The 16,274-nt window shown below is 39.6% G+C and overlaps 1 protein-coding gene across 1 annotated transcript; it reads left to right on the forward strand.

The window, feature by feature from the left end:
* Nucleotides 1-1,095: 1,095 nt before the first annotated feature.
* LOC107770257 (basic blue protein) lies at nt 1,096-3,638 on the forward strand. The gene is made up of 2 exons (XM_016589545.2): nt 1,096-1,351; nt 3,328-3,638. Exons 1-2 carry the CDS (start codon nt 1,174-1,176, stop codon nt 3,525-3,527), a joined length of 378 nt encoding a protein of 125 aa, XP_016445031.1. The 5' UTR covers nt 1,096-1,173; the 3' UTR covers nt 3,528-3,638.
* Nucleotides 3,639-16,274: the final 12,636 nt, after the last annotated feature.

The following is a 16,274-nucleotide window of genomic DNA, read 5'->3' on the forward strand; positions in this document are numbered from 1 at the left end:
TATTATTAATTCTTGACAAGAAAAACACTTTGTGAAAGTGAGAGTGCAATACAAAGCCAAGAGAGAAAATACAATTACAAGAAAAGTGTTTCTTGTTCTTCTATCTTTGAGTTGAGATTTTTGAGAAAAATTTCAGCACAAGTTTTCCGTTCAATTTGTTCGCGGGTTTCGTTGATCAAAGAGTTGATAGCAAGGATCAGTCTCGGTGTGGATACACATAGAGTCTTCGCACTATCGAAGAATTTGAAACAAGACTTTCTTCACCAGGTACGTCTTAGATCCGATCTATTGATATGTAAATAAATTTTAAACATGAAAAGATCTGCCTAGGATTGTTATTGTCTTCCGCTGCGTGTTACGAACACCTATACGCAATCCTTCGGTTACTTCGTTCCTATAATTTCTTCAATTTAATGACTTAGGTGGTTCTCACTAGTCAATTTTGAAAAATATAAGTTGGCATTTGGACATGAATTCCAAAAAAAAAAAATCAAATTTGAAATTTCACTACAATTTGAATTGAAGATGAAGTTGTGTTTGGTTATAATTTTTGCAACATATTTGGATGTCGTTTTTTCAACATATTTTACAACTAAAAACTAGCAACCTTTCCATTTTCAAATGAAAAACTGGCTCTTACCAATTTTTCAAATCTGAAAATGCATTTTCAAGTGAGATTGGAAAAATTGTAAGATTTTGATAACCAATAGTGCTATTTTAAAAAAAAATTGAAAAAGTAAAAATTTTCTTATGTCCGAACGGGCTCTAAATGTATGTGTTTTAATTATAATGTGAATATTGAGTTGTCCCACATCAGTTTTGGAATGTAAATTTTTTTTTTTTTTATATGATCTTGAGCAATTTTTAACTCACTAAACTAACTTTTGTGTATTTTTTACCAACGCCCAACTATGATATTTTTTGTCATTTTCTTAATTTAATAATGCAAAACCCATTACTAGTTTCCACCGTCCCTTCTCTTACTTTGAAGCAGTGGTATGTGGACCTCCACTGTCACTGACACTGCTTGACCAAAAGCAGTAAAGAATCCAACGACCCACCCATCATATATTGTTTTCTCTATATAATATAATGGTTTTGTGGGAATTGCATAACTAATACACAGTCAGAGCCTTTTAATTTAGTCTTAATTAACACCTAGTAAGTAAGATCATGTCTGGTCAGGGAAGAAGCAGTGCAATGAAGGTGGTGTTGGTGCTGTGCATTGTGGCGCTAATTCAGACAGAGATGGCTCAGGCTGCCGTGTACAACGTTGGTGATGCTGGTGGTTGGACTTTCAATACTGTTTCTTGGCCTGGAGGCAAGCGCTTTAGGGCTGGTGATACTCTTGGTAAGTATTCCAAGTAGAAGAATTTTTATATTGTATTTTAATTAATAGCCTTAGTTATCTCTAGTACCTATAAGTCACGGGCAGAGGCGGAGCTACCATATGGTTTGCGGGTTCGGTCAAACCCAATAACTTTGGTTCGAACTATGTATTTATCTTAAAAAATCATTAAATATGTATAAGTTGTTAATTTAGAACCCAGTAACATAAACGAAATATAATACTGAACCCACAAGCTTTAAATCCTAATTCCGCTTTTCGTCTCGGGTTCGAGCAGTGAAATCAACCATTAATATTTGTATTAGGGTAGGCTAACTACATGCCTCCCTTGAAAAGCGACCCTTCTCCGAACCTTGCGTAGACACAAGATGTTTCGCTCTTACTAATTTTACTTATTATGGACTCTAATTAAAACTAAAAATTCTTTTAGTGTGAAGTTATAGAAGTTAATTCTTGAATATATTGTTGGCTTTAAACTAGTCTTTAAACTCATTTTGTGCTCAATGGTGATGGAACTATCACCATATTTTCTCCTTTTTAACGTTTCTAATTTTCTGTGCATTGACAAGAGGGATTGCTCTGATGGTAAGCAACTCTTACTTTCAACCAAGAGTTTGTGAGTTCGAGTCACCCCAAGAGTAATGTGAGAGTTTTTGGTGGGAAGGATGTGAGAGTTCTTGGTGGGAAGGATGTCGATGGTCTATTTGGAAACAGTCTCTTTACTCATGGTAGGGGTAAGGTCTATGCACACATTACCCTCTCCAGACCTCATTAGTGGAATTATAATAGTTTATTGATTGGACACGAAGTTTAAGAAAAAATAAAAAAAATTGGAATTTGTGGTCCTAAACAAGTTAAAAAGGAGTCTAGAGTATTTATGTGGTTATAAAATTTTTTCATTAAGCTTAAAATTGTAAGTTTAAGATAAATTGGTAGTAAAATTTATTTTCACCTCGTGAGAACTTCGGTCCAAGCTAGATCCATTTCTAATACAGGAATTGTTATCTTGAAAATGAAAAACTGCCAAAGTTTTGTTTAATGGGACCCAGTTTTACCGTTTGTAGTGTTGAGTGTTGACCCTCTATTTCAACATTTCGAAAACAGAAGTCAATTTTGGGTTAAATTAACTGTGAACAAACTGTCGATTTCTGCACAATATAGGGGCTGAGTCAATTGATTGTGGCTTTTTGTATATTTATTTTTAATTTTATGACCCTATTTTTTTTCTCTTACAGAGAATTACTTTTACATATAAGAAATTTAAAAATATCATTTTCTTAATTTTAAATGATAAAGGTACATGAGGTACAAATAACACGGCTAGGGGTCCATTGAGAGCCATAATATATATGATTAATTACATATAAAGGCATTTATGTTTGTCAAACCAACTTTCTTAAACTTGTACGTAGATCAATAAGATCATCACATGGAAATAGAAATGCATTAATATTTCTGGGTGTTTGTTGAACCGCAATGGCAGCCATGAATGCAGCTCTTCTTTGTCGGTGCATTATATAAGTAGAGGCGTAAAGTAAAGATTTCAATTTTATGAGTTGTGGATTTTAGAACAACGGCTTTGAGGATTCTAAATTGAATATTTAAGCTGGATCAAGCGTGGTGGTGAATACTAAGAAACTATCATTTGTTGACATCCGATTTTGTCAATACGTTATCATAATTTTATTTTCACAGGCTTCTGTTTGGTTTAAAAAGGGACCACAATAATTCTGTTTCATTCATAGAGCACTATATAAGCTGTGTGTTCATTGTAATTTCATCTTGAACATGTTTATTTATGATTGTATGTATTTGTGCATTTATCTTATAGTTACTGTGTTTGAATTATAATAGGCTGATTTCCTCATACTATATGTTACAGTTAGTTTTGTGTACAAATTTGTTGTCGATGTTTGTTCTATACAAGTGTTTTTTGCTCACGTTGTTAGCAACGTTCAGTGAGTTTGTTGTTGTTACAGCATTCAACTATCAGTCGGGTGCACATAACGTTGTGGCAGTGAACAAATATGGATATAACAAGTGCAGAACACCTCGAGGTTCAAAAGTATATACCAAAGGGGGTGACAAGATAAAGCTAGTTAAGGGACAAAACTATTTCATCTGCAATTTCCCTGGCCATTGCGAGTCTGGAATGAAGATTTCTGTCTTTGCTTCTTGATTTCGATCTATATATGCTCTAATCAGACTTCCTATATATGATGTTGTCAACTACGTACTCTGTTTTCTCTACTACTTATGTCAAATAATGGATAAATATGTTTTGTTACTATTTTGCGGTTGTTGCTACTTTTCCATAGACTATTATTATTATTATTATTATTATTATTATTATTATTATTATTATTATTATTATTATTATTATTATATATTTGTTCCTTTAATGTTACAACCATGTTGACTCAGCCAAGGTTTATCGGAAATAATATCACACTGGATTGGTATTGTTGTTTATTAAGTGCTTCTATTGGAATATTTGTCTGGTATTACAATCAAGTGATCACAATTTTGAATTTCAATATTATAAGTTCATATCCCAACAACTTTATAACCATTAATAAAAGGACACAATAAAGAAAAAGTCAAAGAGTAACGAGCGTTTCAGTTTCCAAACAGGTGGTAGAAGCCGCGGGCAAATGCTTACTAATAAAGTAATTACAACCCGATAAAAGTTGAAGATGCAGGCTTAGAGCTTTTATCCAGCCTTCTCTACTGTTCAATTGATTTTCTTTTTTAATTTCTTTTAGTTATATATGGTTCATATTCCTTAACTAAAAGATTTTAGCTTTTTCTTTCTTTTTGATTTTTAGGACTCCACTAGTTTGTTTCTCTAATTGCATGTCACTATCCTTTTTTTGTTGTTCAATGTATTTTCCGACATAATGATGAAGCAAAAGGGGGAACGATGTTTAAACTTTAAAGTGTCTAAATCAAACTTTAGTCCTAAACTCTGATTTAAAAGGCTGGATTGGGACTTGCTCGGCTCCAGGGCGGAGCACTCGTAAAATGCCTCTGGGCTTATGTGTGAGGCTTAGTTCCTTGAGACGTACGCCTCACCCATCAGAGTTTATGTTCGGACACGCCCAACGCCCAACAATTTGGGCTCGCCTAATAGAATTTTATGCAATTGTGTTGTAACTAACCTTGTAAATCCTTAAATTTTCTTAATAAATCGGTCACTATTCAAAATTACTTTTTTCTTAATCCTTAATCATTAAGTTGAAAGTATTTTATGTCAAAATTAAAATAAAAATTATTGCACACTAACCACTAAGACGGCTACAATAGTAAATTTTAAATAAATTTTTCATTTAAAAATATTTATTTATTAACCGCACGCACACTCACTATATCTATATACGTATAAGTTTCTAGCATTTCGAAAAAACCCCTCACCCCTCGTCTACGTTGTTATGTCTTTATTTGTCACGATCCGGATTTTTCACTCTCGGGAGTTTAACCAAATACTGATACATAAATCCGAAATATAATTCTACCTAAAATTTGGTGTCACAATCTCACAGACTGTCTAGGAATACTACAAATATGGGTCCGAAAAATAAATACAACGCTGTCTCTAAAATACATAAAAGAAACAGAATGGGAGATAGAAGGAGACGCCAGGGCGACGCTTGCAGGACTACCTCAGGTCGCCTGAATGGATTGAAGGCAACAATCTCACTGCGGTCCAAAAGCTGCAGCACCGGGATCTACACACACTGCAAAGTGTAGTATCAGCACAACCGACCCCATGTGCTGGTAAGTGCCTAGCCTAACCTCGGCGAAGTAGTGACGAGGCTAGGACCAGACTACCAAATAAACATGTGCAGTTAAATTATATACAACGAAAAAGTAAAAGCAGATATGGATGGAAGGGGGAAAATATGCTGCGGGAAGTACAAGATAACAATAGAATACCAGAAGAAAAATGTAAGGAATTCACAATTCAATTGCCAACATAAATAAGGAAATCATAAACAAGTGCACGGCATCACCCTTCGTGCTTTTACCCTCATTCTCACCATAAGAATCAATATGATCTGCACGACATCAACCTTCTTGCTTTTACTCTCGTCCTCACTATAAAAATTAATATAAATGGCACGACATCACCCTTCGTGCTTTTACCTCACATAATCATGGCATTGAATTATCCTTCGTGCATTATCACTCATTTCATGGCACGACATTGTACATCGTGCGACACAGCATCACCCTTCATGCTTTTACCTTACAATATCGACACGGCATCACCCTTCGTGCATTAACACTCTCAAAAATCATACACGACATCACCCTTTGTCCTTTACACTCTTCCTCACCCAAGCAACAATCACAAAGCAATTTTGGGCAAGGAAATCAATAATATCACAATACAATCCCGACAAGGGAGCAATAACATAACAACAATATCCCGGCAAGGGAAACAATATCATGAATAATAACGTCCCGGCAAGGGAGACAATATTATAAACCTCTTCTCTTTTCCACAATTTCTTCACAACTCATTTCTCAACTTGAGCCAATGCTCTACAATGATCAATTACCAATAATACTTCCACAAGCCTTGTTCAACAATAGAAATAATCATATAAAGTATGAACAATACGAAACGGAATCACATCAGTCATAATATAAGACTCACGAGCATAATTGACACCAATGTATAGATACTCGTCACCATGGCTATACATCGTACTCAACAATTAACACATAGAAAATAAGACTCAACTCCTAATCCCTCAAGCTAAGGTTAGACCAAACACTTACCTCCAAGCCACGAACACAATCAAGCCTCAACTACTGCTTTACCTCTTGGTTCCACTTCCAATTCGCTTATATCTAGTCACAATTTACTTAATAATATTAGTAAATGCTAAATGAGTCAATTCTAATACATGAAAATAGTTTTTCCAATGATTTTCCTAAAAAGTCAAAAATCGACCCCGGTCCCGCTTGGTCCAAACCTGAAATTCGGACCAAATTTCGATTATCCATTCACCCCCGAGCCCGGATATATAACTAGTTTTTGAATCCGACCTCAATTTGAGGTCTAATTCCCCAAATTTCAATATTCTTAGGTTTTACCCAAAATTCCCAATTCCACCATGAAAACCCTAGATTCTACGATGAAATCTTGTTAAAAGAAGTTAAGGAGTGAAAAAAATAAGTTAAAAATCACTTACTAGTGTTTTGGGGAAGAAAGAGTGTTTGAAAAATTGCCTCTTATGTTCCAGGGTTTTGAAAATTGAAAATTAGCTGAAGAGTCCCGTTTATATACTCCTCTCAGACCCTCACCGCGGACCGCATAAAAAGGATCGGGGCCGCGGAGCTCCACCGCGGACCGCGAAATATCGAGCGTGGCTGCGAAGACTTGGCCTTGCTCATTGCAGACCGCATAAATCCCACCGCGGTCGCAAACACCCCACCACGGACTGCGGAGCCTAGTTTCAGAGACCTGCAACTTTCTCTAAATCTGCAACTGTTATGTTCTAAGTCTAAATCTACTCCGTGTCCTATCCAAAACTCACCCGATCCCTCGGGGGTCCAAACCAATCATGCACGCAAGTCTAAAAATATCATACAGACTTGCTCGTGAGATAAAATCATCAAAATAACATCAACAACTATGAATTTAGCATCAAAATCAAAGAAAAATCTCATGAACTCTTAAGTTCCATTTTTTAACAACCGATGGTCCGATTCACATCATATCAAGTCCGTTTCTTACCAAATTTTATGGGCTTAACTTAAATACCGTATAAGACCTGTACTGGGCTCCAGAATCAAAATACGGGCCCTATACCATCAAATTCCAATACATTCGAATTTCCAAAAACTCTTATAATTTCAGTTAACTAATTTTCTTCAAAAATTTATTTCTCGGGCTTGGGACCTCAAAATTCTTTTCCGGGCATACGCCCAAGTCCCATATTTTCCTACGGACCCTCCGGGACCGTCGAACCATGGGTACGGATCCGTTTACCTAAAATGTTAACTGAAATCAACTTAAATTTATTTAAAAGCAAAATTTATCATTTTTCACAGATTTTCATATAATGGCTTTTCGAATACACGCCCGGATTGCCCACGCAAATCGAGGTAAGACAAAAAGGAGGTTTAAGGCCTCAGAACACAAAATTTATTTCCAATAAAGATCATCACATTCTCCATCTCTAAGACAATCGTTCCTCCTCGAACGGATATAAGAAGGAAGTACCTGAGTCGAAGAAAAGATGGGGATATCGGCTCCGCATATCAGACTCGGACTCCCAGGTTGCTGCCTCAACAGGCTGACCTCTACATTGGACACGAACAGAAGGGAAACTCTTTGATCTCAAATGACAAACATGCCGGTCTAGAATAGCTACTGGCTCCTCTTTATAGGACAAATCCTTGTCCAACTTGACAATGCTAAAATCTAACACGTAGGATGGATCGCCGTGATACTTCCAAAGCATGGACACACGAAACACTGGATGCACGACTGATAAGCTTGGCGGCAACACAAGTTTGTAAGCCACCTCTCCCACTCTATCAAGAATCTCAAATGGGCCAATGGATCTGGGGCTAAGTTTGCCCCTCTTCCCAAATCTCATCACTCCCTTCATAGGCGGTACTCGAAGCAATACCCGCTCGCCGACTATGAATGCCACATCACAAACCTTACTGTCGGCATAACTCTTTTGTCTGGACTGAGCTGTACGAAGCCTATCCTGAATGATTCTAACCTTGTCCAAGGTATCATGTATTAGATCCATACCTAACAACCCAGCCTACCATATAAAGCCTCATAAGGAGCCATCTGGATGCTCTACTGGTAGCTGTTGTTGTAGGAAAACTCCGCTAAAGGCAAAAATTGATCCCACTAGCCTTCAAAGTCAATGACACAAGCTCGGAGCATATCTTCCAAAATCTGAATAGTACGCTCGGACTGCCCATCCATCTGAGGATGAATGTTGTGCTCAACTCGACCCGTGTTCCCAATTCTCGTTGAACTGACCTCCAAAAATGTGAGGTAAACTGCGTACCTCGATCCAAGATGATAGACACGGGCACACCATGAAGACGAACAATCTCCCGGATATAGATCTCAGCCAACTTCTCGGAAGAATAGGAGACTGCCACAAGAATGAAATGTGCTGACTTGGTCAGCCTATCAATAATAACCCACACTGCATCGAACTTCCTCTAAGTCCGTGGGAGTCCAACAACGAAGTCCATAGTAATACGCGTCCACTTTCACTCAGGAATCTCAATCTTCTGTAACAAACCACCATGTCTCTGATGCTCATACTTTACATGCTGTCAATTCAAACACTGGGCCACATATGCAACAATATCCTTCTTCATCCTCCTCCACCAATAATGCTGCCATAAATCTTGATACATCTTAGTGGCGCCCGGATGAATACAGTACCGGGAACTATGGACCTCCTCTAAAATCAACTCTCGAAGTCCATCCACATTAGGCACACAAACTCGACCCTGCAGCCTCAAAACTCTATCATCTCCTAATGTAACTTGCTTGGCACTACCATGCCGCACCGTGTCCCTAAGGACACACAAATGAGGATCATCATACTGCCGAGCTCGGATACGCTCCAATAAAGAAGAACGAGCGATTGTGCAAGATATCACACGGCTGAGCTCAAAAACATCCAACCTCACGAACTGATTGACCAAAGCCAGAACATCAAAAGCAAGCGGTCTCTCACCGACCGAAATATACGCAAGACTGCCCATGATGGCTGACTTTCTACTCAAAGCATCGGCCACCACATTAGCCTTCCTTGGATGATATAAGATGGTAATATCATAGTCTTTTAATAGCTCCAACCACCTTCTCTACCTCAAATTTAGCTCCTTTTGCTTGAACAAATACTGCAGACTCTTGTGATCCGTGAACACCTCACATGACACCCCATACAGGTAGTGCCTCCAAATCTTCAACGCATGAACAATGGATGCTAACTCCAAATCATGAACCGAATAGTTCTTCTCATGAATTTTCAACTATCGCAAAGCATAAGCAATGACCTTGCCATCATGCATCAACACTGCACCAAGCCCAATACGAGATGCATCACAATGAACTGTATATGGCCCTAAACCTGTGGGCAAAACCAACACTGGCACCATACTCAAAGCTTTCTTGAGCCTCTGAAAGCTCACCTCACACTCGTCTGACCACCTGAACTAGGTACCCTTCTGGGTCAACCTGGTCATCAGGGGTGCAATAGATGAAAACCCCTCCACAAACCGATGGTAATAGCCTACCAAACCCAAGAAACTCCTGATCTCTATAGCTGATACAGATCTAGGCTAGTTCTTGACTGCCTCTACCTTCTTCGAATCCACCTGAATACCCTCTGCTGAAACAACGTAACCCAAGAATGCAACTGAACTCAACCAGAACTCATACTTTAAAAACTTAGCATACAACTGGCTATCTCTCAAAGTCTGAAGAACAACTCTTAGATGCTGCTCATGCTCATCCCGACTGCGGGAATAGATAAAAATATCATCAATGAAACTATATCGAACGAACCCGAGTAAGGATTGAACACTCGGTTCATCAAATCCATAAAAGTTGCTGGGGCATTTGTCAACCCAAATGATATCACCAAGAACTCATAATGCCCGTGTCGAGTGGGGAAAGCTGTCTTAGGGACATCAGATGCCCTAATCCTCAACTGATGGTAGCTAGATCTCAAGTCAATCTTCGAAAATACCTTGGCACCCTGAAGCTGGTCAAATAAATCATCAATCCTCGACCATGGATACTTATTCTTGATTGTAACTGATAGGTTTTCAATATCTTTGCCTTATGTTTTGATGATCTAACAAACTTAATGTCAAGGACCAGATAGGTAACCTTACTCACTTGGACTACATTGCATCTAACAAATTCCAGCTAAATTTGAACTGGTACAGCTTTAGGAGCTAGGAAACCAAACAAGGACTTGATACCCTTGTGGTTCCCTTATAGCAGTGCAAAGTCAATTGGACACAGCTGGAAACGAAGTGACCGCCTGCACTATTTCTGCCACAATGCACTATTTCCAATGCCCACTCATTTCTTGACCCACTAAAGTACTCAAATCATTTCAAGTGATGTGGTCAAGGTGTACTAACAATTTGTTGAAACATCACCTGAATGTTTTAGTTTCTCATTCAAGCCTTTTACAAAAACAGAGAAATTAATTCTCACGAGCTTGAAGAACAAAGTTGAACGCTTCTTCGGACCAGTTCCTAAAGTCAACATTCTGTTGTCCTTAGTTGAGCTGTAACTTTGTTATTGTACTTATTGAATCTCCTAAATTGCTTAGCTAGAAGCATTGATTAGGAATCCTCTTGTAAAATCCGTAAACTCTTTGAGTTTATGTTGTGACTAGGTTTAGTCATAAGCAAAATCTTTTGTAACTGTAGAGTGACAAAGTGACTTGTGGTGAGAGCACCACAAGTTAGTGAAAGTCTTTATAACTAGGGAGTCACAAAGTGGCTTGTGGTAAGATACCATAAGTTAGTTTAGTTAAATTCTTTGTAATGGAGTCATTACAAAGTGGCTTGTAATAGGTTTTTACAAGTTAGTGAAGTTGAAAGCCTACAGGTGTAGGTCGTGGTTTTTGGTCCCCTTGCGTGGGATTTTTCCACGTAAAATTCCCTTGTCTCATTTACTTACAGTTTATTAGCATTCTCAGCAGAATCTCGTAGAGAACCAGGTACTCTACTATTTGGTGGACTCATACAAACTAATAGTAACCTTGTTCAATTGTCGGTAATCTATACACATCCTCATCGATCCGTCCTTCTTCTTAACAAACAACACCAGCGCTCCCCAAGGTGAGACACTAGGTCTAGTGAAGCCTTTATTAAGCAAGTCTTGCAACTGCTCCTTCAATTCTTTAAACTCAGGCAGGGCCATACGATATGGCGGAATAGAAATGGGCTGGGTGCCCGGAGCCAAATCAATACAGAATTCAATATCCCTGTCGGGTGGCATGCCTGACAGGTCTGAAGGAAACATCTTAGGAAACTCACGAATGACAGGAATAGAATCAGTAGAAGGAACCTCCACACTAGAATCACAAACATATGCCAAATAGGCTAAACACCCCTTCTCGACCATTTACCGAGCCTTCATATATGAGATAACACTATGGGTAGAATGATCAGGAGTCCTTATCCACTATAAACAAGGTAAACCCGGCACGGCTAAAGTCATAGTCTTGGCATGACAGTCCAAGATAGAGTGGTAAGGTGATAACCGGTCTATCCCCAATATGACATCAAAATCAACCATGTCCAAAAGTAACAAATCTACTCGAGTCTCAAGACCCCCAATCATAATTATAAATAAATGATGGACACGATCTATCATAATAGAATCACCCACCGGTGTAGACACATATACTTGAGCACTGGAAGAATCACTAGGCATGACCAGATACAATGCAAAATAAGATGACACATAGGAGTATGTAGACCCTAGATCAAATAGAACTGAAGCATCTCTACTACAAACCAGAACAGTACCTGTGATAATTGCATCGGAAGCCTCAGCCTCAGGCCTGGCTGGAAGAGCATAACATCAGGGTTGGGCCCCACCACTCTGAACTACATCTCTAGGATGACCTCCTACTGGCTGGACTCCACCTTTAGCGGCCTGACCTCCACCTCTAACACCTCTACCTCCACCTCTAGCACCTCTACCTCCACCTCTAACTAGCTGAGCGGGCGATGGAACACTCGGTTCCTGAACCATGGCATGGGGACCCGGATGCTGAGAGCTGCTCGGTGCTCGAGGGCAAAATCTAGCAATATGCCTCGTATCGCCACAAGTATAACAAGCCCTCGACAACTGAGGCTGCCGACCCTGACGGCCTGAATAACCACTCTACAAACTCTGGAGCGAAGGTGCACTGATAGATGAGAGAACTAATCCCAAGTCAAAGACGGTGACCCAGCTGGTCTAGCTAAACAATAATCTCTCCACCAAGTCTTGGCGGATCTAGACAAACGAAAAGCAACAAAGTCGACCCCATTGGTCTCCACTATCCCCATGTTCCAAAGAACCTCATGACAATTGTCCAAATAATCCTGGGGATCCTCAGAAGATGTACCACTAAAAGTAGTAGTGAAGAGCTTGGTGAACCTGTCCAATCTCCACAAGGCATCAACAGACATAGTTGGCCCCTCTCCGGTCTATGCCATAATACCAGGCTGAACTACCCCAACTGGCTGAGTTGCTGGAGTCGGAAACTGGGGAGCCATCTACTCCAGAGTGTGAGTAGCAGGAGTCTGAGCTTCTCCTCCAGCCTGAGAGATGGCTAGTGCTACAAGAAGCAAGCCTGCCTGGGCGACACTCTCCATAAGGCCTACTAGACGGACCAGAGCATCCTGAAGTACCAAGGTGGCGATGAACCCCTCTGGGACTTGAGTTGGTCCTACTTGAACTGGATGGGCTGGAACCTCATCATTAAACTCAACCTGAGGCTCCGCTGTTGGTGCTGCTGCTCGAGCTCTAGGCTGGGCCCTACATCTGCCTCAGGCCCTAGCATGACCTCGACCTCTGCCCCTCGCAGGAGTTGCTACTGGGGGCTCGGGCTGTTGGTCAGCTGATGAAGTGGTATGTATCCTCACCATCTGCGAAAAAACAGAGTGGAAGTTCAATTAGCATTGAGAAATCAAGTCGCACGACATGAAAGAATAAATGTGAAGTTTTTCCTAAATCAGTAGCCTCTGAGGGATAAATACCGCCGCCTCCATACCGATCCCTCAGACTCTACTAAGCTTGTTTGTGAATTTTGAGACCTAAGCAACCTAGAGCTCTGATACCAACTTGTCACAACCCAGATTTTCCACCCTCGAGAGTTGTGATGGCGCATACTCGTGAAATCTAGGCAAGCCGAGTGTTATAAATCTATTACCCTTTTTACTTAGCCTTTTTAATAGTTCAATATAATAGGTGATCAACAGTGGGATCAATAAAAATAACCAAAAATGCGGAAGACGAAAAATAGTTTAACCAAACACTGATACATAAATCTGAAATATAACTCTACCCAGAATTTGGTGTCACAATCTCACAGACTGTCTAGGAATACTACAAATATGGGTCCGAAAGATAAATACAACATTGTCTCTGAAAAACATAAAAGAAAAAGAATGGGAGATAGAAGGAGACGCTAGGGCCTGCGAACGCCTGCCGGACTACCTCGGGTCGCCTGAATGGACTGAAGGCAGCAACCTCACTACAGTCCAAAAGCTGTAGCACCTGGAACTGCACACAGTGCAGAGTGTAGTATCAGCACAACCGACCCCATGTGTTGGTAAGTACCTAGCCTAACCTTGGCGAAGTAGTGACGAGGCTAGGACCAGACGACTAAATAAACATGTGCAGTTAAATCATATACAATGGAAAAGTAAAAGCAGATATTTACAGTTAAGGATGGGAGGGGGAAAACATGCTACGGGGAGTACTAGATAACAACAGAATACCAGAAGAGAAATGTAAGGAATCCACAATTCAATTGCCAACATAAATAAGGAAATCAAACAACAATCACAAAGCAATAAAGAAAATCAATAACATCAAAATAAAATCAAGTAACACACGGCATCACCCTTCGTGCTTTTACTCTCGTCCTCACCATAAAATAAATATAAATGGCACGGCATCACCCTTCGTGCTTTTACCTCACATAATCATGGCACAGAATTATCCTTCGTGCATTATCACTCATATCATGGCACAACATTGTACATCGTGCGGAACGACACACCCTTCGTGCTTTTACCTCACAATATCGGCACGGCATCACCCTTCGTACATTAACACTCTCAAAATCATACACGGCATCACCCTTCGTGCTTTACACTCTTCCTCACCCAAGCAATAATCACAAAGAAATTTGGGCAAGGGAATCAATAATATCACAATAAAATCCAGGCAAGGGAACAATAGCATAACAATAATATTCCGGTAAGGGAAACAATATCATGAATAATAACGTCCCGGCAAGGGAGATAATATCAAAAGCAATAACATCCTCGAAAGGGAGACAATATTATAAACCTCTTCTATTTTCCATAATTTCTTCACAACTCATTTCTCAACTTGAGCCAACGCTATACAATGATCAATTACCAATAATACTTCCACAAGCCTTGTTCAACAATAGAAATTATCATATAAAGCATGAACAATGCAAAACGAAATCACATTAGTCATAGTATAAGATTCACGGGAATGCTTGACACCAACATATAGATACTCGTCACCATGCCTATACGTCGTACTCAATAATTAACACATAGCAAATAAGACTCAACTCCTAATCCTTCAAGCTAAGGTTACATCAAACTCTTACCTCCAAGCCACGAACACAATCAAGCCTCAACTATCGCTTTACCTCTTGGTTCCACTTCCAATTCGCTTATGCCTAGTCACAATTTACTTAATAATATTAGTAAATGCTAAACGAGTCAATTCTAATGCATGAAAAAAGGTTCTCCAATGATTTTCCCAAAAAGTCAAAAATCGACCCCGGGCCCGCTTGGTCCAAACCCGAAATTCGGACCAAAATCCGATTACCCATTCATCCCAGAGCCCGGATATATAATTAGTTTTGGAATCTGACCTCAATTTGAGGTCTAACTCCCCAAATTTTGATATTCTTAGGTTTTACCCAAAATTCCCAATTCCACCATGAAAACCCTAGATTCTACGATGAAATCTTGTTAAAAGAAGTTAAGGAATAAAATAAATAAGTTAATAATCACTTACTAGTGTTTTGTGGAAGAAAGAGTGTTTGAAAAATCGCCTCTTATGTTTCAAGGTTTTGAAAATTGAAAAATAGCTGAAGAGTCCCGTTTATATACTCCTCTCAAACCCTCACCGCGGATCGCATAAAAGGATCGCAGCCGCGGAGCTCCACCGCGGACCGCGAAATATCGAGCCCGGCCGCGAAGACTTGGCCTTGCTCACCGCGGACCGCATAAATCCTATCGCGGCCCCGCTAACTCCACCGCGGTCGCGAAGACCCCACCGCGGACCGCGGAGCCTGGTTTTAGAGACCTGCAACTTTCTCTGAACTTGCAACTGTTATGTTCTCAGTCTAAATCCACTCTGTGGCCTATCCAAAACTCACCCGAGCCCTCGGGGCTCCAAACTAATCATTCATTCAAGTCTAAAAATATCATACGGACTTGCTCGTATGATTAAATCATCAAAATAACATCAACAACTATGAATTTAGTATCAAAATCAAAGAAAAATCTCATGAACTCTTAAGTTCCACTTTTTAAACAACCGATGGTCCGATTCACGTCATATCTTGTTCGTTTCTTACCAAATTTTATGAGCTCAACTTAAATACTGTATAAGACCTGTACCAGGCTCCGAAACCAAATTACGGGCCCGATACTATTAAATTCCAATACATTCGAATTTCCAAAAACTCTTATAATTTCAGTTAACTAATTTTCTTCAAAAATTTATTTCTCGGGCTTGGGACCTCAAAATTCTATTCCGGGCAAACGCCCAAGTTCCATATTTTCCTACGGACCCTCCAGGATCGTCGAATCACGGGTCTGGGTCCGTTTACCCAAACTATTGACCAAAATCAACTTTTTTTTGGTACTAAAGGTAAATATTATATATAACTAAATATGCGTACAGAGTAGCTGGTGCGTATATTGCACCATGTTACAAACCAAGTTACTTGTAGTAGCACTAGGCATAGAGCCAAGTACGTTAGGAGTAGTAGCAGATCTTATATTACAAATATTAGTAGTTGATTTATCCCTACTTAACCCTCCAATACAGCTTGAAGTAAGACTATAAGGGTTCCTTCCATGTACTGTAGTTGTTTGATCTTGACCATCATCTACATTTTGTGGT

Source organism: Nicotiana tabacum, chromosome 7 (genome assembly GCF_000715075.1).
Source record: "Nicotiana tabacum cultivar K326 chromosome 7, ASM71507v2, whole genome shotgun sequence".
Lineage (NCBI taxonomy): Eukaryota > Viridiplantae > Streptophyta > Magnoliopsida > Solanales > Solanaceae > Nicotiana > Nicotiana tabacum.

Excerpts from the sequence above, each read along its gene's own strand:
- LOC107770257 (XM_016589545.2), top strand. The coding sequence starts at position 1,174 with ATGTCTGGTCAGGGAAGAAGCAGTGCAATGAAGGTGGTGTTGGTGCTG. Across the intron at positions 1,352-3,327 it reads TAGGGCTGGTGATACTCTTG|CATTCAACTATCAGTCGGGT; the intron begins GTAAGTATTCCA and ends TTGTTGTTACAG.